We start from the raw sequence: 22,413 nt of genomic DNA, 5'->3' as shown, positions 1-22,413 counted from the left end.
CACCCTCTTATACAAATCCCACCTTCTCCAGAAGTGGTTCCTGAAATCTGAAGTTCAAAGTAAAATTTATTATCAGAGTACATACGCGTCACCACGTACAACCGAGATTCTTTTTCCTTTCTCTGCAGGAAATCTAAAGCCCTTCCTCTTGGCCACGTATCAATCCTCTTATTTCTATACACCAACAGGTGGAACCAGAAGTAATCCAAAGATTACAACCTTGGAGGTCTTGCTCTTTAATCTGTGACCTAATTCCCTTATGTTACAGGACCTTCAAAGTTCAATGTTCAAAGTAAATTTATAATCAAAGTACATAAATGTCACCATATACAATTCTGAGATTCATTTTCTTGTGGGCATGCTCAATAAATCCATAATAGAATAGTAACCATAACAGAATCAGTGAAAGACTACACCGATTTGGGCGTACAACTAGAGTGCAAAAAAACAACAAACTGTGCAAATACAAAAAGAAAGAAATAATAATAATAATAAATAAAGAATAAATATCGAGAACATGTGATAAAGATTCCTTGAAAGTGAGTCCATTGTTTGTGGGAATATTTCAGTGAAGGAGCAAGTGAAGTTGAGTGAAGTTAACCCTTTTGGTTCATGAGCCTGATGGTTGAGGGGAAATAACTGTTCCTGAACCTGGTGGTGTGAGTCCTGAGGCTCCTGTACCTTCTTCTTGATAGCAGCAGTGAGAAGAGAGCATGTCCTGGGTGTGGGGGTCCCTGATGATGGATTCTGCTTTCCTATAACAATGCTCTGTGTAGATCTCATCTCTCTTTGTACCTATGCCATTACTTCTAACTCTGGACTATGGCCTCTGGCTATTTATCCTCCCCTTTAGCATACCCTTCAACCATCACGTACAATATCCTTAACCCTGACGCAAGGAAGGCAACACAACATCCTGGATGTCTGAAGTAGCTGATGCACCTGTCTATTCCCCTCACTCTCAGGTCTCCCACCACTATTGCCCTTGAACTCTTGCTGAATCCGTGACCTTCACTCTGACTGGACGCCAAAGAGATGCATTCACATACATACTAAATTCAGTTTCATTAGATACAGGTCAATTGCTATTCCAGGATCACAAACACTGCACAACAATGTTCTATGATATTATCACTCTGCACTACACTGTTGTTGCAAAACAGAGTGAGACACCATTTCAGAAGGTTGGGGGCTGTGCTGGAATCAAAGGGCAGCTGTGCTACTTGGACTTAGACAGTTTCTTCAAATAATACAGTAGATTTGGCATAGGATCAGCAGCAAGTCCTCTTTGCCAAATACAGCACATGGGGTAACTGAGGAAAAGATCATGGAAATAAACATTATTTCACTAACAAAACAGCATAAGATTTTCAGTTTTTCCTGACCATGACCTTTTTTGATTGGAACAGAAACAGATGTCACCTGTAGGTTTTCTCATACTATCAGCCCCAAATCAAATCTAATACTTGTTATGAAATGAGCTGAAAGCCAATTGAGTTTACGCATGTGTTTGATGCTACATTGTATAAATGCCAGACCATTCAGTCAAAAGCTTCTACACCACACCTGCCATGATGTTGCGACTGGCAATTTTAGCAAGTCTTGCCTTGCTTGGTAAGTACACTTTAATTTATTTTGCCAATCTAGAGAGTGGCTCTTCTGTAACGTCAGAAGCAGCAACAGCTATTACTGATCAGAAAATTAATAAATCTTCCATATATATCCAAATATACGAAAAGAACTGAATTTCTGAGGTGACATCCACTGGTTTTGACTTTAAAGAAGCATCTAAATAAACATGGGGTTTAAGTATTCACTTCCTGCACCACCAATAGCTGCTTGCTATTACAATAGTTACTTGCTTAGGCTAGTCTGGAGCCACTTCCCAAACCCCTGACCTCGACCACTAATAATTATTTATGGGAACTTATGAGGATTGCTGGCCCATGATTGCTCAAAACACAAGAGTGTTAGTGATGGCACTGAGAATCACAGATCTGCTGGGAACAGGCCAGGCTTTGAGGGTGGCGCAGTGGCATAATTAGTAGAGCTGGTGCCTCAAGCAGGGTTCGATCCTGACCTCAGGTGTTGTCTGCACGGAGTTTGCATGTGCTCCAAATGACTGCATGGATTTTCTTTCGCTGCTTCGGTTTCCACCCACGTCCCAAAGACACGCGAGTTGGTAAGTTACTCGGTCACTGTTAATTTCAATAGTGTAGGTGCGTGGGAGATTTAATGGGAATGTATGAGAATAAAATTATGGTAGTGTAGAATTGGTGCACATTGGTGCTTGATGGTTGGCACGGACTCAGTGGGCTCTAGACCTGCTTCTGTGCTATATGATTCTACGACTCTAATCAGAGCAAGGGCAGAGTTGTGACTTTGAATAAGGCACACGGAGATCACAGCTGTAGATGTAAACAGGTCTTTATTCAGGACAAGGAGACCTTGTGGTAAAATCTCTGATAACCCCTAATTATAGCTAGTACTTCCAAAAAATGCTTGCGAATCCTGCAGATTTCCATTCTAATTACATAATATTCTGACTCAGAAATATATCACTGCATCTTCATGAACACTCAGCCTAAATCCTGGACCTCCCTACTCAACATCACTTAGTATAAATTAGCAATCCACTCAGGGCACAGGCGGACTGCAGCAATTCAAGAAGATGGCTCGGCTTCTCAATGCTAATTAGGGGTGGGCAATGAATTCTGACTTTGCTAGCAATGCACAGATTCCAATAAATAATTAAGTACCAGAGCACTGCCATTTCCAATACAAGCAAATCATGTGAAGCATACCCCCTAGTGGCTGAGCCAAATGCAAACTTGAAGTAATTGACACCCAAGACAGCACCTTCAGGAAATCTAGTAAATCACATCACCAGCATAAGAGACACAGCTTCATCATTTCTGCCTCCAGATTGGAAATGGGTGAACACAAGAACTGCTCACCTATACTCCAACACAAACCCCAATGCACCGTATGAAGCCCCAGTATAACTGAATCCTGACAGATTTTCTATATTTCCTGGTACCTAATCAGTCCAAATCTGCAAGTGTAGATGAGCAATTCTTGAGTTCAACCATTTCCAACCTGATATCGGAAGTGGAGCAGGACTGATGATGAATGTGATGCACCATCAATAACTCACTCTGAGACGTAAAGGCGAGATATCGGCTTTTATTGACTACCATACTACATCCTGGAGACTGAGGGCCGGGCTCAGGCCTCAATCACATTTATACTGGAGTCTGTGGGAGGAGCCACAGGAGCAGTCAGCAGGGGGCATGTCCAGACAGGTATATGTAGTTCACCACATTCATCCCCCCTTTGTTTTAAAAAAGATTCCCCATGTGGCGAAGTTTCTTCCAAGTATATTTACAGGTTAAGTCTATCAGGTGGTCGAATCTGTCGCTGCGATCTACGTAGCTCTGGCTGTGATTGCACAGGTGCCGGTGGTGATTGCACCGGAGACGGTGGTTGTGCTGGTTCCGGTCTAACTGGTGGTGTCAGCCCACTAGGCGTCAGTGATCCCTCATGCGTGTGCGAGGCGTCTGGTATATGCGCGTATGAGACGCCTGGTATAGGAGTCTCGTGAGGAGTCTGTGTAGAGCTCGGTGTGCGCGGTGTCACCTCAGGTACAGGGTTCATAGTCACCGTGGAGTGTTCGGGGTAGTGGTCTGCTGCTCCTGCGGGCGCCAGGTCGTGGACGGAGACCGTGTCCTCCTGCCCATCAGGTAAGACCACGTAGGCATACTGGGGGTTCACATGTAGAAGGTGAACCCTCTCGACCAGCGGGGAGTATTTATTGCTCCTCACATGTTTCCGGAGCAGCACTGGCCCCAGGGATGTCAACCAAACTGGTAGGGTGGTCCCAGTGACAGACTTCCTGGGAAAAGAGAATAGGTGCTCGTGAGGGGTGGCATCGGTGGACGTACATCACAGGGAGCGGATAGAGTGGAGTGCCTCAGGGAGTTCACCACAGAATGATCTAGCTTTTGACCTGCAGGCAGAATCTAAAGTGTAAGTGCACCCTCTGCTGTCTGCAAGCTTCTTGTAGGACTGCCTCCATTTAGTTGCCAAGGGAAAGAAGTTCATAGCACAGAACTGTCCACAGTAAGTTTAAGCAGACAATCCTCTCAGATAGGGCACAAGAATGGCTAATGCAGTAGAAATGGTGCATTAAGCTTTCCTTAGGCTGGAATTGGATGATATATATGTGCTTAAGATATGGGTTTAAGGCTCAGGATTACGCAGAGCTGGGCTCCCTACACTAATAGCATCCCAGCAGCCATCATTGTAACATTGAGAGATAGCAATATTTTTTCTTAGTTTCTTTCATTTGCCTATTTAGCTCAGCTGATTTCTTAGAACTAGAGAGGCTGGTTTTAGTGTTGTTACCTCATTGTGGATATTGTATTGCAGAAGGACATGACTATGGAGGGTCAACCCAGTAAGCACACTTATTCATATACAAAATGCTAGAGGAACTCAGCAAGTCAGGCAGCGTCTATGGAGGGGAATAAACAGTTGATGTTTCAAGCCAAGACCCTTCATCAGGACCTGATGAAGGATCTCGATGCAAAATGTCAACTGTTATTCCCCTTTATAGATGCGGCCTGATCTGCTGAGTTCCTCCAGCATTTTGTGTGTGTTGCCAGCACCTGCAGAATCTCGAGTTTACATTTATTCACATGAATTCCTGGAATAACTTAAGAACAAAGACCTTAGGATCTTGCCTTATGGGTGAACTAGATGGGAAACCAATTACCAATTTTTATTGATGCCCCATAGAAAACATCTATCAGATGCATCATGGCCTTGCACGGCAACTGCTGTGCACATGACCACAAGAAACTATAGAGCCTTGTGGACACAGCTCAGTATATCACAGAGACCAGCATCCCTTCTACAACAACACACACAAAATGCAGGAGTCCATGGACTTTGTCTTCGCTTCTCGCTGCCTCAGTAAAGCAGCCAACATAATCAAAGACTCCACCCACCCAAAAATTCTCTCTACTCCCCTCTCTCATTGGGCAGAAAATGCAAAAGCCTGAAAGCACATACCACTAGGCTCAGGGATAGGTTCTACCTCACTGTTATCAGACTTCTGATGGACCTCTTGTAAGTTAAGATGCTCTCTTGGCCTCACTATCTACCTCGTTATGTTCTTGTACTTTGTCCTTTACCTATACTGCACTCTTTTGGCAGCTTTTACATTTTATTCTACATTGTTATAGTTTTACCTCATTCTAGCTCAATGCACCGTGTAACAATTTGATCTGTACAAACAGTATGGAAGACAAATTTTTCATTGTATCTTGGTACATGTGATAATAATAAACCAATACCAATACAAATAAATGGACTTCTTCTACAATTACTTTTTTAACCTTATACAAAGGGTGATTGATAAGTTCGTGGCCTAAGGTGAGGAGATGAGTTATACAGCTCTCGTCACATGCACATGCAGTTCAACTCTTTGAGTGATTATGCAGAATGTTCGAAGTTAATAACTCATCAGGGTGATTGATAAGTTCATGTTCTAAGGTAGAAGATGAGTTATTAACTTCAAACTTTCTGCATAATCACTCAAAGAGTTGACCTGCTTGTGCATGTAACGAGAGCTGTATAACTCATCTCCTTCTACCTTAGGCCACAAACTTATCAATCACCTCTCGTAGCTTAGAAGTAAGATGAAAACAAGAGTTCCACAGTTTAATGATTTGACCTGACCTGCTCTGGGAACTATTGAAGATTGATTTTTCACAATGCTAATTGTATACCATGCCTTTTACAGATTTTACAAATACACAGAGTTTAAGACTGCATAAGTTTCTCAGTACGAATTATAATGATAACATTTCATTTTCTTAATATATGCAGGGCTCTGTTTTAAAGATGAAAGAGTCATAGGAGGGATTGAGGCACAACGCAATGCATGGCCATGGCAGGTGTGAATGATTAAACTTTTCCAGTACAACATGTCATAGGCATTCTTTAAATTCCCAGAGAAAGAAATTATTTGTATTATTAAGCCTCTTCATCAGTTTCCCCATTTTCTGAAATGCTCCCACCACAGAAAAAACATAGGAATCAATACGAACTTTGAAATAAATTTCAACTAAAATAGAAATACTGTATATGACCAAATTATTCTCATATAAAATTAGTGATTTCATATCTCTGTTCATCTGTGCACCATAAAAAGTAAATAGATATCTTTAAGCAATATGTAATATTTCAATGTATCTTACAATCAGTAAGATACATTGAAATAATGATTATATACTGACAAAAATATCCTGCATTGTTACTGAATATTCATCAGGAACAGGATTCCTAGCTGGTTACTCATCTATAACCTAAGGACTAAGCAACCTGCATCTCCCTTACCTCTTGGTTGATCTCCATCAATGGAGAGAAGGCTGAAGAATGGAGTTGAGGGGATTAATAAATCAGCCGTGATGGAATGGTGCAGCAGACTCAATGGGCTGAGTGGCCTAGTTCTGCTCCTATGCCTATATGGCCTTATGGTTTATCTCAGCTGAGACCAGCTTACTCAGCACAGGCCGTCTTAATTTAGATAACCCAATATCTTCCCAAGTGCTTTTTTCTCCAACATTCTCTTGTGTTCACAGTGCCTTCTCAGGACAATTCCCGCATACCTGCATGAAAATACAATATTTCTGCAAATTCCACAGAATAGAAAGTTAACCACCAGTAACAACTCTCCTCAAAATCCACTGCTGAATAGTAACTTTACCTTTTCAAAGGTAAAGCAAATAGTAAAATAGTAAAAAGACCAGAAGCAGAAATATGCTTTAGATGTAAGTGCATCATCTCGCTGTAATACATCTACCAGATGATCATAGCACTGAAATTGACATAACTAAATTTTTCAGTGAGGAGTATAATACACCTCAAGGCAGTATATGGTAACATATTCACACTTATATATATATGTTTATAAATTTTACTTTGATTTTGACTTTGAGCCAATTCAATACAGTCTATTTTGCCCAAAACTAAATGCTTATCATTTAATTCAAATTTAGGATTTTTACTTGAAGGATTTAATATTTTTTGACATAGGACTATTTTCACATAGATTTTCTAGCAACATTTTCTGCATTAATATTTAAGCTCTATGTGCTTTGAAATATTATTTTAACATACAGGTAGTCCACCCTTTTATCTCTTTAACAGGTTTCCCTTCAAGGTTACGTTGGTTACTGGTACCACACTTGCGGAGGGACTTTAATTCGCCAGAGATGGGTGCTGACTGCCGCCCACTGTGTAGACAGGTGAATGGTTTTGATTGGCATGATTTGTCTCTGACACCTATTCTCTGAGTTCAGTCTGAACCACTGCCAGTGGAGAAAAGCTAGTCAAAGCAAAAAGAACAACATAACCCAAAATCCCTTTAAACATTTCTGAATGCTGAGAACGTGCAAGCACTACTTACAACATAAGATACAGTAAATTTCAAGGGAGCACAGGAATTATTACTGGTGAGCCAGTCCAAACCATCAGGATTTCCAAATAATTGGATAGTTGGTTATCAAATTTTACTACATTACAAGAAACAACCAAACATTATGGTGTAAAATACTGGAAAATACCATGCACTAATATGACTCCTGTAAGTTTTAACTTCTGATTATAATTGTAATTTCAACTCATACTTTTTTCTAGCTCAGACTCTAAACACAACTCAATCTGATCATCAAAGAAGCTATTTTTCCACTGTACAGGTATTTAGCTCTGTCCATAGTTTCTTTGCAGACCACCCTTTAAATTTAAGTATTATTCTCCACACCTCTCACCCAAGCAATCAATCAGAGAAATCTGTTCCTGTTCATAAAAGTGATAAATTGTGCCTACAGATTCCTCGCAAGTAAAGACTTGCCCTCAACCCTCCATATTTTATAATACAAAAAAACATTACCCACCCCTGATTTATCTTAAGCTTGTCAATCTGTTACAAATCTGTGAAATGGTTCTTTTTCAATCCAGTGTCAGTAAATTTGTCTATTAGTCTCTCAAAGGAAGGTAATTGCATTGAATGTTTTGACCACTATCACATTGATATGTCCTGATGATAAAAACTCTGGGATTATTGGTATTTTGAAAAGTTCATCCAGCAAGTAGTTGAGCTTTAATATTTACAAAAGCTTTTGGAGGTGAATCCAGACCTTGCAGAAACATGGGTGTTCTTTGTGGAATTATAACTTTCAAGGTGAGTCAGACTACAATAGTCAAAGGAGACCATTTCCTTTAGCTAATGCCTATTTTAAAAGTTCGGTTAAAAAGCCCATTTTTTCCTTGGAACTTGTTGAAATATGAAGCTTTGTCAATGTTCACATATTTTGTTGGTTTATTTTGAGTTAAATGTATTCTTGCTGAAGGTTTGCCTGCACACTCTGACAAATTAGCAGCAAGACTACTTTGAATGGCTAACATTTCCAAGTCTGTGTGGGTTTCACTACATTTTGTGAAAATATTCTCAAACTTTTTTACCTTTGTGGTTTTGAAATCTGAGTGCTTTGTCTTTTTTTTTTTGAAGCATTTGATTCTTCCCTCCCCCCCCCCCCCCACTTTCTCCAGTTCATTGCCTTTCCAGTCTGACTGTCCCGAATGCTTCACAAGAACCATGAGAAATGGCCATTCAGCTTTCAAGTTCATTCTTTCCACAGGCATGTACTCCCTGAATAAAAATCTTACAGACTTCCAGTAGAAATCTTGAGGGATTTATGCACGGGGGGAGAGTGTACGAATTTTCAGTAATCTATCCCATAAAACAAGGATGCTTATTTACCATCTCCAACAAAGTTTTAATCAATAACTTGTCATGCTTTCCAGCAAAATATACTGAAAAGCCTTTGTGATTGAGAACTAAATAAAATCAGTTTCTTAAAAAAAGCAAAGAAAATTGAAACGTGGTTGCCCACCGTTATCAACGAGTAGCGATGTGCCAGCAAAATCACAGAGGTGCCAGTATCGAGCTACCTTACCCAATTCTTCTTCAGTGATCTTGACCATCATTTTGACAAGCAAGAAATATCTAATTAAGAGACTTTGTTTGAAATTTAGGCTGGAATGGTGGGGCATAGGGAGTCAAGTCAGTTCCAACCAAGGATGTGAAGGACTGATTTTTTTTAATGTGTCTATGCATAAGTGACATAATTGCTAGACTCTTTGCATGATCATGTCAAGTAACCATGTGTTACTTGCCGGGTCAAGCTTTAAAGCGTTATTTCCCATTACGGTGACAGCCCAGTGGCAATTCTCAACATTATCTGCAACTTCAAACAAATGATTAACCATATAACCATATAACCATACAACAATCACAGCATGGAAACAGGCCATCTTGGCCCTCCTAGTCCATGCCGAACTCTTAATCTCACCTAGTCCCACCTACCCGCACTCAGCCCATAACCCTCCACTCCTTTCCTGTCCATATACCTATCCAATTTTACCTTAAATGACACAACTGAACTGGCCTCTAATACTTCTACAGGAAGCTCATTCCACACAGCTATCACTCTCTGAGTAAAGAAATACCCCCTCGAGTTTCCCTTAAACTTCTGCCCCCTAACTCTCAGATCATGTCCTCTCGTTTGAATCTCCCCTACCCTCAATGGAAACAGCCTATTCACGTCAACTCTATCTATCCCTCTCAAAATTTTAAATACCTCGATCAAATCCCCCCTCAACCTTCTACGCTCCAATGAATAGAGACCTAACTTGTTCAACCTTTCTCTGTAACTTATGTGCTGAAACCCAGGTAACATCCTAGTAAATCGTCTCTGCACTCTCTCTAATTTATTGATATCTTTCCTATAATTCGGTGACCAGAACTGAACACAATATTCTAAATTTGGCCTTACCAATGCCTTGTACAATTTTAACATTACATCCCAACTTCTGTACTCAATGCTCTGATTTATAAAGGCCAGCGTCCCAAAAGCCTTCTTCACCACCCTATCTACATGAGACTCCACCTTCAGGGAACTATGCACTGTTATTCCTAGATCTCTCTGTTCCTCTGCATTCCTCAATGCCCTACCATTTACCCTGTATGTTCTATTTGGATTATTCCTGCCAAAATGTAGAACCTCACACTTCTCAGCATTAAACTCCATCAGCCAACGTTTAGCCCATTCTTCTAACCGGCATAAATCTCCCTGCAAGCTTTGAAAACCCACCTCATTATCCACAACACCTCCTACCTTAGTATCATTGGCATACTTACTAATCCAATTTACCACCCCATCATCCATTTTGGTGCAACTTGGCTTCAAGCGGATGGTTGGAATAGATACAGGTACCAAGTGTCTCAAACAGAATACAGGATACACTGCAAAGATTGGTGGGTTTGGGCTTGATATATAATGCCCTGACTATAACAATAAACATATTGATGAGGATTCCATGCCTTGATTCAGTGGCAAACTCCATGTGATTGGCTCAGAAAAAGACAGGCCCTTTATTTTATGCAGAAGCAGGTCTCCATCATCCAGATAAAGCCTAGTTCTGCATTGAGAACCATGCTACTATTTCTTCAGTGCAGATGAGTTCTTAGTTGTTGCAGCCAGATAATCAAACATGATGTGCACATCGATTGACATCGGTACTTTACACCCAGCAATTCTCCACAAAATCACATCAAATACACCAACGATTATGATCGAATTTATCATTGCATCCTATTGGAAATACCATAGATTTTAAGCAATGTTATAAATTTTAATAATTCTTCATTTTAAAACTATTGCATTATATATCAAAGCTATAGCCTAACAACAGAATTTATGAGCTTTGTTAAATGAAGCCATCTGCTTTCCATATCACCTGTCTACCTTTGCCAATCCCTTTTGTCTGAAGTGACTTTTTATTTGTTTATCAACAGGTCAGGTGTATCATACCGTGTAGTCTTGGGTGATCACAACATTTATGAGGATGACAAAACTGAGCAGTATATTTCCGTACAAGGTATCATCATCCATGAAGGCTGGAATGGGGATCTTGCAGTTGGGTATGTAATAATGTTATATTTGAGCTAAAATGAGTACTGTGCTGATATCAAAATCATTTTAAAATCTAGTCTATTACTGCCATTACTTTAGGAAAGATTACAATCTCATAAATACACCATAACTTAATGATAACATTGTGTAAAAGGAAATATATATGTCCATGGTAGCGTAGCAGTTAGCACATTGTTTTATAGTGCCAGCGATCACCGATTCTCATCACTGTCTGCCTGTTCTCCCCATGACCATGTGAGTTTCCTCTGCATGCTCCGGTTTCCTCCCACATCCCAAAGATGTATGGTTAGGGTTACAGTTAGTGAGTTGTGGACACCGGAAGCGTGGTGTACTTGCGGGCTGCCCCCAGCACTATCCTTGCTGATTTGATTTGACGCAAAGAATGCATTTCACCGTACGTTTTGATGTATATCTGACAAATAAAGCCAAACTTCCTTTCAAAGCTTTCTTTCTTTCACACATAGATTGTTCAGTACTGTTCACTAGTTATACAGGCATACAGGTTCCATATTTTACATCAGTGCCACTGCTGATACAGAGAGTTTCTCTCTGTGTGTGTATGTCCTTTAAACAGAACATACATACTTTTATTTACACTGAAAGAGCCTGCCGATGCTGATCACTTACACTGATCATCGATACTTTTACTGAATCACATGACAGTGACATGGTCTTGCATTCAGCATACAAAAGACAAAGGTTCTTTACTAATCTGCCCCCGTTGCACCAGTGTTCAGGATGACAACATGGAAAATAATGGAGCACTTCCCACATCTCAGGAGCCACCTCTCTGCGAGGAGAGTCATTGATGATGAAATTTGCTACTGTCTTCAGTGCACCAGAACAACATTTGGTCAATTGAGGAAAAGGGTATTTGGAGATCAAGATAACAGACCTGGCAGAAACTCGTAGTCTATTGAGCAGCAGTGACTCCTGACACTCCTAGATGTTACTGCAGCCATCTTAAGACACTGGAAAGACACCGCCTGCACTATCTTTGTAAAATTCTCCAAATTCACTGGAAGGATAAATTACAGCTATATAGGACCCTGATCAGAACCCACTTGGAGTACTGTTTTTTAGTTCTGGTTGCCTCACTACAGGAAGGATGTGGAAACCATAGAAAGGGTACGGAGGAGATTTACAAGGATGTTGCCTGGATTGGGGAGCATGCCTTATGAGAATAGATTGAGCGAACTCAGCCTTTTATCCTTGGAGCGAAGGAGGATGAGAGGTGACCTGATAGAGGTGTATAAGATGATGAGAAGCATTGATTGTGTGGCTAGTCAGAGGCTTTTTCCCAGGGCTGAAATGGCTAACATGAGAGAGCACAGTTTTAATTGGCTTGGAAGTAGGTACAAAGGAGATGTCAGGAGTAAGTTTTTTACTCAGAGAGTGGCGAGTGCGTGGAATGGGCTGCCAGTGACGGTGGTGAAGCCGGATACGATATGGTCTTTTAAGACACTCCTGGACAGGTACATAGAGCTTAGAAAAATAGAGGGCTATGGGTAACCCTAGGTAATTTCTAAAGTAAGGACATGTTTGGCACAGCATTGTGGGCCGAAGGGACTGTATTGTGCTGTAGGTTTTCTAACCAATGTTAGTATCCTCTCCGAGGGCAATATTTCCAGTAATAAGATCCTAGTTACACTCAATAAGCTACAGTACGTCTCATCGCTTATATGCTCAACACCACATTCCCAAAATATCTTGAAATGCAATATTCCCATTGACTGCTGTGAGTCTGTATTCCATGGCCAATCAAAATAGAGAAGGTAGTATTGAGAGGCTTGAGTCCATGCATAGGGAGGCACATGGGAGCCCCATGTAAATGGCAGAAGAAGCAGACCAGCTCATGAACTATCAACCTACACACACCATCAGCCACTACCTGCCCCATCGGTAGCAGAGACTGTGGTTCACACATTGGCCTCATTAGCCGCCTCAGAACCTATAAACCGGAGTGGGTGTAAGTTATCCTTGATCCTAAGGAGTTGCCTATGAAGAAGATGCTGGTACATAGTAACAGAAGCTGACTACAGTTTGATGATCAATATTCAAGAAAGGAGGGGTGAACAACAAACACTAAAACTGAGCGTAATCTTGATTTTTGGACCTCACATAACACTGTAAAGACCGAACTGTACTAGATGATGAGATGATGCCTTAAGATAATTTGTAATATGATTTTAAAAGTACAATATAGACACTCATGCAAAAAACACTTTTATAATAGGAATGACATTGCACTGCTCTACCTGGAGCGTGATGCTATCCTAAACAAATATGTCCAGCTTGGAAAATTGCCAAGTGAAGGTGCGACTTTACCAAATGGCTACAGATGTTACGTCACTGGCTGGGGCTACACACGAAGTAAGTAATTTGGGAATCATATGCACTTGCGTATCTTTTAGGTATTTATAGATGGGTGGCATATGGTTGGTATGAACTTGAAGGACTGAAGGGACATTTTTCGGTGCTGTATTTCTATACGATTCTATCATAAAACTTTATCAGAAAACAAATGCACCTTGAAATGCAAATAATGACCAGGATTTTCATTTTCACCAAAATGGGTAGTCTGCCCATAGGAAGAATTTCGAATCTTGTGGACTTTGTGGCCTACTGACCTCTCCCATGGCGTTAGCATGAGGATTCATGGAGAATGGCCTTAATAGGCCTTAGAGTAGTATAGAGTGGTCATCATCTCTGTACTATTCTGTTGGCAATTGATATCACACAGACTTTGTTGCTTTTTAAAATACAACAGGCCTTCCTTTTCTCATAGTTACACTTAAACAGAGACCTCTCAAGCCCAACAATGCCATAATATGAACAAAAAACAGAGCAACACTGTTATGGTCATGTCATGATTACATTAGTGGACTTTTGAAACATTCTGAATGTTAAAAGGCCTGAACAAATTAGATACGACAAAGATATTTCCCATGGTAGGGGAGTCTAAGACAAGAGGGCATGACTTCAGGATTGAAGGACGTCCATTTAGAACAGAGATGTGGAGAAATTACTTTAGTCAGAGGGTGGTAAATCTGTGGAATTTGCTGCCATGAGCGGCTGTGGCCAAGTCATTGGGTGTATTTAAGGCAGAGATAGACAATAGACAGTAGGTGCAGGAGTAGGCCATTTGGCCCTTCTAGCCAGCACCGCCATTCACTGTGATCATGGCTGATCATACACAATCAGTACCCCATTCCTGCCCTCTCCCCATATCCCTTGACCCCACTATCTATAACAGCTCTATCTAACTCCTTCTTGAAAGCATCCAGAGACTTGGCCTCCACTGCCTTCTGGGGCAGAGCATTCCACATATCCACCACTCTCTGGGTGAAAAAGTTTTTCCGCATCTCTGTTCTGAAAGGCCTACCCCTTATTCTTAAACTGTGGCCTCTAGTTCTGGACTCACCCATCAGCGGGAACATGCTTCCTGCCTCCAGTGTGTCCAATCCCTTAATAATCTTATATGTTTCAATCAGATCCCCTCTCATCCTTCTAAATTTCAGTGTATACAAGCCCAGTCGCTCCAATCTTTCAACATATGACAGTCCCGCCATTCCGGGAATTAACCTTATGAACCTACGCTGCACTCCCTCAATAGCAAGAATGTCCTTCCTCAAATTTGGAGACCAAAACTGAACACAATACTTCAGGTGGGGTCTCACCAGGGCCCTGTACAGCTGCAGAAGGACCTCTTTACTCCTATACTCAATTCCTCTTGTTATAAAAGCCAGCATGCCATTAGCTTTCTTCACTGCCTGCTGTACCCGCATGCTTGCTTTCATTGACTGATGTACAAGAACACCAAGATCTCATTGTACTTCCCCTTTTCCTAACTTGACTCCATTTAAATAGTAATCTGCCTTCCTGTTCTTGCCACCAAAGCGGATAACCTCACATTTATCCACATTAAACTGCATCTGCCATACATTTGCCCACTCACCCAACCTGTCCAAGTCACCCTGCATTCTCATAACATCCTCCTGACATTTCACACTGCCACCCAGCTTTGTGTCATCAGCAAATTTGCTAATGTTACTTTTAATCCCTTCATCTAAATCATTAATGTATGTTGTAAACAGCTGCGGTCCCAGCACCCAACCTTGCAGTACCCCACTGGTCACAGCCTGCCATTCCAAAAGGGACCCGTTAATCACTACTCTTTGTTTCCTGTCAGCCAGCCAATTTTCAATCCATGTCAGTACTCTGCCCCCAATACCATGTGCCCTAATTTTGCCCACTAATCTCCTATGTGGGACTTTATCAAAAGCTTTCTGGAGGTCCAGGTACACTACATCCACTGGCTCTCCCTTGTCCATTTTCATAGTTACATCCTCAAAAAAAAACTCCAGAAGATTAGTCAAGCATGATTTTCCCTTCATAAATCCATGCTGACTCGGACTGATCCTTCTACTGCTATCCAAATGTGTCGTAATTTCATCTTTTATAATTGACTCCAGCATCTTTCCCACCACTGACGTCAGGCTAACCGGTCTATAATTCCCTGTTTTCTCTCTCCCTCCTTTCTTGAAAAGTGGGACAACATTAGCCACCCTCCAATCAGCAGGAACTGTTCCTGAATCTATAGAACATTGGAAAATGATTACCAATGGGTCCACGATTTCTAGAGCCACCTCTTTAAGTACCCTGGGATGCAGACCATCAGGTCACAGGGACTTATCAGCCTTCAGACTCAACAGTCTATCCAACACCGTTTCTTGCCTAATATAAATTTCCTTCAGTTCATCCTTTACCCTAGTTCCTTTGGCCACTATTACATCTGGGAGATTGTTTGTGTCTTCTCTAGTGAAGACAGATCCAAAGTACCTGTTCAACTCGTCTGCCATTTCCTTGTTCCCCATAATAAATTCACCCTTTTCTGTCTTCATGGCCCAACTTTGGTCTTAACTATTTTTTTGCTATTCACATACCTCAAGAAGCTTTTACTATCCTCCTTTATATTCTTGGCTAGTTTACCTTCGTACCTCATTTTTTCTTGGCATATTGCCTTTTTTGTTATCTTCTGTTGCTCTTTAAAAGCTTCCCAGTCCTCCGGTTTCCTGCTCATCTTTGCTATGTTATACTTCTTCTCTTTTATTTTTATACTGCCCTTTACTTCCCTCGTCAGCCACGGCTGCCCCTTACTCCCCTTAGGATCTCTCTTCCTCTTTGGAATGAACCGTTCCTGCACCTTCTGCATTATTCCCAGAAATACCTGCCATTTTTGTTCCACTGTCTTCCCTGCTAGGGTATTGTTCCATTGAACTTTGGCCAGCTCCTCCCTCATAGCTCCATAGTTCCCTTTGTTCAACTGTAATACTGACACATCCGATTTTCCCTTCTCCTTCTCAAATTGTAGGTTAAAACATATCATATTATGGTCACTACCTCCTAATGGTTCCTTTACCTCGAGGTCCCTGATCAAATCCAGTTCATTGCACAACACTAAATCTAGAATTGCCTTCTCCCTGGTAGGCTCCAGTACAAGCTGTTCTAAGAATCCATCTCGGAGGCACTCCACAAACTCCCTTTCTTGGGGTCCAGTACCATTCTGATTCTCCCAGTCTACCTGCATGTTGAAATCCCCCATGACAACTGTATCATTACCTTTGTGACATGCCAATTTTAACTCTTCATTCAACTTACACCCTACATCCAGACTGTTGTTTGGGGGCCTGTAGATAACTCCCATTAGGGTCTTTCTACCCTTAGAATTTCTCAGTTCTATCCATACTGACTCTACATCCCCTGATTCTATGTCCCGCCTCGCAAGGGACTGAATATCATTCCTCACCAACAGAGCCACCCCACCCCCTCTGCCAGTCAGTCTGTCCTTTCGATAAGATGTATAGCCTTGAATATTCATTTCCCAGGCCCTGTCCGCTTGAAGCCATGTCTCAGTTATTCCCACAACATCGTACTTGCCAATTTCCAACTGAGCCTCAAGCTCATCTACTTTATTCCTTATACTTCGTGCATTCATATATAATACTTTTAATTCGGTACTCCCCTCTCCTTTCATATCAATTCCTATTTCACTTGGCCATACTGTATGATCTCTTCTTGAGCTTTCTTCTCCATTGATTCTGTTGTCCTTTTTAACTATTCTTATTTTCACTTTCCCTTTAACTCCATCCTTATATTTCCAGTTCATCCCCTCCCCCCCCCCCCACTACTTAGTTTAAACACATCCGTGTTGCAGTGGCAAACCTGTCTGCCAGAATGCTGGTCCCCCGCCTATTAAGGTGCAACCCGTCCCTTTTGTACAATTCATCCCTACCCCAAAACAGATCCCAGTGGTCCAAGAATGTAAATCCTTGCTTCCTGCACCAGTTCCTCAGCCACACACTCAGATCCATTATCTCCCTGTTCCTGCCCTCTCCAGCACAAGGAACTGGATGCAAACCAGAGATAACCACCCTGGAAGTCCTGCTTTTCAGCCTTCTTCCGAGTTCTCTGAAGTCCCACTGCAGAATGTCCTTCCTCTTCTTCCCGATGTCATTTGTGTCGACATGCACTACCACTTCCAGCTGTTCACCTTCACCCTTGAGGATTCCCTGCAATCGGTTCGTGATGTCCTGGATCCTAGCACCAGGGAGACAACACACCATCCTTAAATCTCGCCTGTTGCCGCAGAAACCCCTTTCCATACCTCTTACTATGGAGTCCCCTACTACCCCTACTATAGATAGGTTCTTGATTAGCCAGGGCATCAAAGGGGAGAAGGCAGGGGAGTAGGGATGACTGTAAGAATTGGATCAGCCCATGATTAAATGGTGGAGCAGACTTGATGAGCTGAATGACCTACTTCTGCTCCTATATCTTAAGGACTAAGTATCCAGAGACCTGGATTATTGATCTGAAGAATTGAGTTCAAATCCCATAACAACAATTGAGTATTCTAATTTAATTAATTAAATATCTGGAATGAAATATTAGTAACAGAAATGGTGAGCATGAAACTACAAAAATTTTAGAATTTAGAATTGTGGCCCTTCAGCCCACAATGTCTGTACTACAATACCAAGCGGAATTATTCCCATCTGCCTCCACATAATCCATATCTTTCTAGTCCCTGACTTTCATGTGCTTATCTAAAAGCCTCTTATTGTGCCAGCTTCTACCACCTCCCCAGGCACCTACCACTCAGTGTAACAATACTTGCCCTGCACATCGTTAAACTCTCCTACTTTCACCCTAAAGCAGTGCTCTCTAATATTTGACGTTTCTACCCTGGAAAAAAGATTCCATCTACCCTATGTATGCCTCTCATAAACTCTTGTCTCCGCTCAACCTCTGAGGCTCCAGAGAAAACAATCCAACTTTGTCCAAACTCTCCTTATAGCTAAAATACTCCATTGCACCCTCTCCAAAACCTCCACATCCTTCCTGTAATGAGGCGACAGAACTGTACATTATATTCCAAAAAGAACCTAACCAAAGTCACACAACAGGACTTCTGGCCTCTTATACTCAATGCCCCACCCCCACTAACGCCTTCTTTACCACACTATCGACTTGTGTTGCCACTTTCAATGAGCTATAGACTTGGAGTCCTAGATCCCTCTGCACATCATTTAGTGTATGCATTCCTCATGCATTTGATCTCTCAAAGTACAACACCTCACAGATGCTAGGATTAAACTCCATCTGCCATTTTTCAACACATACATGCAACTGATTAGTAGCCTTTGATATTATCCACAACTCTACTAATTTTTGAGTCTTCTGCAATCTTACTAAATCAGCCCATTTACATTTGTGTCCAAGCCATTTATACATTCTTACAAATAACAGTGGCCCCAGCACTGATCCCTGCAGAACACCAGTAGTCACAGACCTCCAGCCAGAATAACACCATTCCACTGCTACACTCTGCCTTCTGTGGTCACACCAATTTTTAATCTAATGTAATTAAAAATCCATCTGGTTTTATATCCTTTAACTAAGGTACAAGATAATGAGTGAAAACCATCAAATGGCGAGTCTACTTTCGATATTCTCATAGACAAAAGGGCAATCGGGTACAAGATTACTATCTAAAATATTATGTGGACTACAATAATGATTGATAAAAAATGTAACAGTAACACAGGATTTCTTCTTGCGATACAGACAATGGACTAGTTAGTCCTACTCTTCAAGAAGCTCCTATCCTGGTTGTTTCTTATGACGTATGTTCACAGCCTGAATGGTGGGGTAACTACGTCACACGAAAAATGGTGTGTGCTGGAGGTGACGGCATCATTGCTGGTTGTCAGGTAATAACCCTAGGTACTCTGAAGACATTGGCAATTTTGATTACTATGATTGCAATGGAAAGCCTCTATGCTAAGGCTGCATTTATTCTTTTCTACTCAATTCTCATTTTTCTGGGGTTTTTTTCGCAACACATGGACATGAGGATGTTCAGGACTGGAAAAGACTATTATGGCCCATCCAGCAAGTCCTAATGCTTAGACAACACCATGCACACCTCTATCTCTCATCAACTTCCCTTATTAAATATTTCACCATCTTCCTCTTGTTGTCACTGACACGGATTTCCCAATTGTTTCTTCAAAGAGCTTGACATTGTTCAGTAGTCACACAGTTGTCTCTGAATATCATGTGCTCCAACTGCACTCCAGCGACTTGAACAATAATTGAGGCTAGTGGCTAGTGTCGCGCTAAAAGAGTGGCATGCTCGTGGAGATACCCTCTTTCTGCTCAGCCATTAAAATGAGGCATTGCTGCCTTCATAGATGGACGTAAAAAATCCTTTGACTGTTTTGAATAGGTGCAGGGGAATGCTCTGCGGTGTTCTGCAGTAATACTTAAGTTGACATCAACATAATTAAAACAAATTACCCTGGTCAATATCATAATTCTGTTTTTATGTGCAAGTTAGCTGGAAGATACTTCAGGATTCTTTGAGGACATGAAAAGGCCTACGTAAATGTAATGTTTGCATTATTTCCTGTATTGTCCTCCTCTTGCTGTCAGCAAGCACTATTTCTTGTCATATATTGCTCCTTCTTTCACTTCTATTTTCTTTTCAAATGTTTCTCAATACTATTCTCTCTTTCTCTGTTCCTTCCTCTTCTATTTTCTATAATTCTGTTTCTCCTTGCTTTCAATTCTCTTTATAAAATTAAATACTGCAATATCTTTTATAAATGAGTATGACTGATTCAAAATAACTGTTTTACCGATTTTCCTCAAAGGGAGATTCTGGTGGTCCCCTAAATTGTCAGCATGACGGCACATACTATATCCACGGAGCCACTAGCTTTGTAGCTGCAGCAGGATGTGACACATACATGAAACCAACGGTCTGGACCCGTGTCTCATCTTATATCAGCTGGATCAATAACGTATGTTCACTTTTGTGGTTATGATAGATGTTTGAAGCTGAACACAAATATAATTTCAGACTACTTGTATCATGTAGGAACTTGGAGAAACAAGTAATTAACTTTTATTGACAATAATGCATAACAATTGCATATGCATAATAATTGCATAACAGTGCTGACACTTCGATAAAGTTCAACCAAGCTAAAACTGTTTTGTTAATGATTTTCATTTGTACTCAGTGGTTGAGGCTTCCTACTTAAGTGTCCTACAATAAGAAGCCAACACTGATGGATTCCAGTTGCCCTGATACGGTTTCTCCATGACCGCAATGTCCTGGTGAAACCTTTCACCGTGCTCCTCACTGACAGTGACAAGATTTGCAGGGAAGAAGTCTAAATAGGAATGCAGAAAATGAATCTTTAGTGACATGTTGCACTTCATGGTTTTGTGTGCTTAAACCAGCTGCGCAGTTTGTTGCTCTGTAGTTGCTAGGGAAACTTTCAACAACGTCCTTGAATGCCTTCCGTGTGATTTTCTCCGGTCCCACTAGAAATTCTTCAAATTGCCTGTCATTGATGATCTGTTTGATTTGTAGAACAACAAAAATGCCTTCCTTAATCTTGGCATTAGTTATTCTGACTTGAATTATGAATTGAAATAACAAACATGGGTGATTTTTAAAATACAGTATGGTGCATGATAGGGGATTTTCATGATGATCTTCATGATCAGCAGTCCAAAATTCATAAGATACACCCAAAAGTATTCAGGAAGCAAAATCTTTGTTATCCAGTGTTATCCAATTATTTAAATCTGGACTTACTTACAAAGAAGGAAATGGATTGGTAGAGATGCTAATTAACACAATAACCACATGCAAACAAGAGAAATACAGCTTCTAATAAAATTGCTACTAACACGAAACATAGAGTAAAAACTGAGTAAAATCTCTTGAGAGGAGAGTATGTATCTTCTGTTGAAGTTACAGTGGGGGTTTGGAAGATACCTGTGGAAATTCTACCGGCCTCCATCTTACCCAACACATTCCTGTTCAGACTCAATTCTAATCAGTTCAGAAAAAATAATGACAATTATGTTTGATTTTGCAGAAAATCGCTTTTTATTAAAAGCTGAATTACAATGGACAACATGCAACTCACAACAGATACATTTAATTCCACTAATTGGATCAAGAAACAGCAAGAAAACAAAAAAAAATAAAATGCATTATATTCTTCCTGTTTGTTGTCTTGTGATGTTAATACATAACTTATAAAAGAAAACATGGTGCTCTCCACTCAATGAAAGACATCCTCTTTGTTCTATTCCTATTTCTCCTTTTCTGTGACCTATAACATGCTTCTTTTCAAACTTTTAACTCTGATGAAATTTTATTGACCTGAAATGTTAGCTCTGTTTCACTCTCCACAGGTGCTGCCTAACCTATTAAGTATTTCCAGCATTTTCTGCTTTTATTTCACATTTCTAACATCTACAGAAATGCTTTTCACTCTATTACTTTAATACTCTAATACTTTAAATGAAAACAATCACAAAAGTGAGATGCCTTTCTGTGACAATAGCCAAACAATCCTGAATGGCTCATATGAATGTGAATGTACTTATTTTTGGTCAAGAATGTGGTATCAAAACCAATTATGGAGGCTGAGAGCATCTGTCTCACTTTCAATTGTAAATTGAGGTTCTGCGCTCAATTACTTGCTGCTTTGGCCAACGTTATTGAATGGCTGTGTAAAAAGGGAGAATTTCAGCCCAACCTTGACAGCGGTCTAATTATTGGAATTATTCTGAGGGACAGTGTAAATTATCCTCAATTGGAAAGATTAATGAAGTGCAGACAGTGTGTCATGTTTGATTAATAAATTAACTTTTTAGGGAATAAGGAGAATCAAAGGGTATAGTATATGTGATATAATCAACATTTTTTTTAGTAAGGCCGTTGACAAATTCTTCGTAGACTCAGCAGGCTGGG

At 40.7% G+C, this 22,413-nt stretch overlaps 1 protein-coding gene across 1 annotated transcript; it reads left to right on the top strand.

Annotated features, from left to right (window-relative positions):
- Nucleotides 1-1,574: 1,574 nt before the first annotated feature.
- Nucleotides 1,575-20,461, top strand: LOC132384995 (chymotrypsin-like elastase family member 1). The gene is made up of 7 exons (XM_059956720.1): nt 1,575-1,650; nt 5,911-5,963; nt 7,219-7,316; nt 10,928-11,053; nt 13,303-13,439; nt 19,197-19,342; nt 20,288-20,461. The coding sequence occupies exons 1-7, from the start codon at nt 1,575-1,577 to the stop codon at nt 20,459-20,461; spliced, it is 810 nt and encodes a 269-aa protein (XP_059812703.1).
- Nucleotides 20,462-22,413: the final 1,952 nt, after the last annotated feature.

This window comes from Hypanus sabinus, chromosome X1 (assembly GCF_030144855.1).
Source record: "Hypanus sabinus isolate sHypSab1 chromosome X1, sHypSab1.hap1, whole genome shotgun sequence".
Classification (NCBI taxonomy): domain Eukaryota; kingdom Metazoa; phylum Chordata; class Chondrichthyes; order Myliobatiformes; family Dasyatidae; genus Hypanus; species Hypanus sabinus.
The sequence above is the reverse complement of the archived record's forward strand: the minus strand, read 5'-3'. Positions and strand labels throughout refer to the sequence as shown.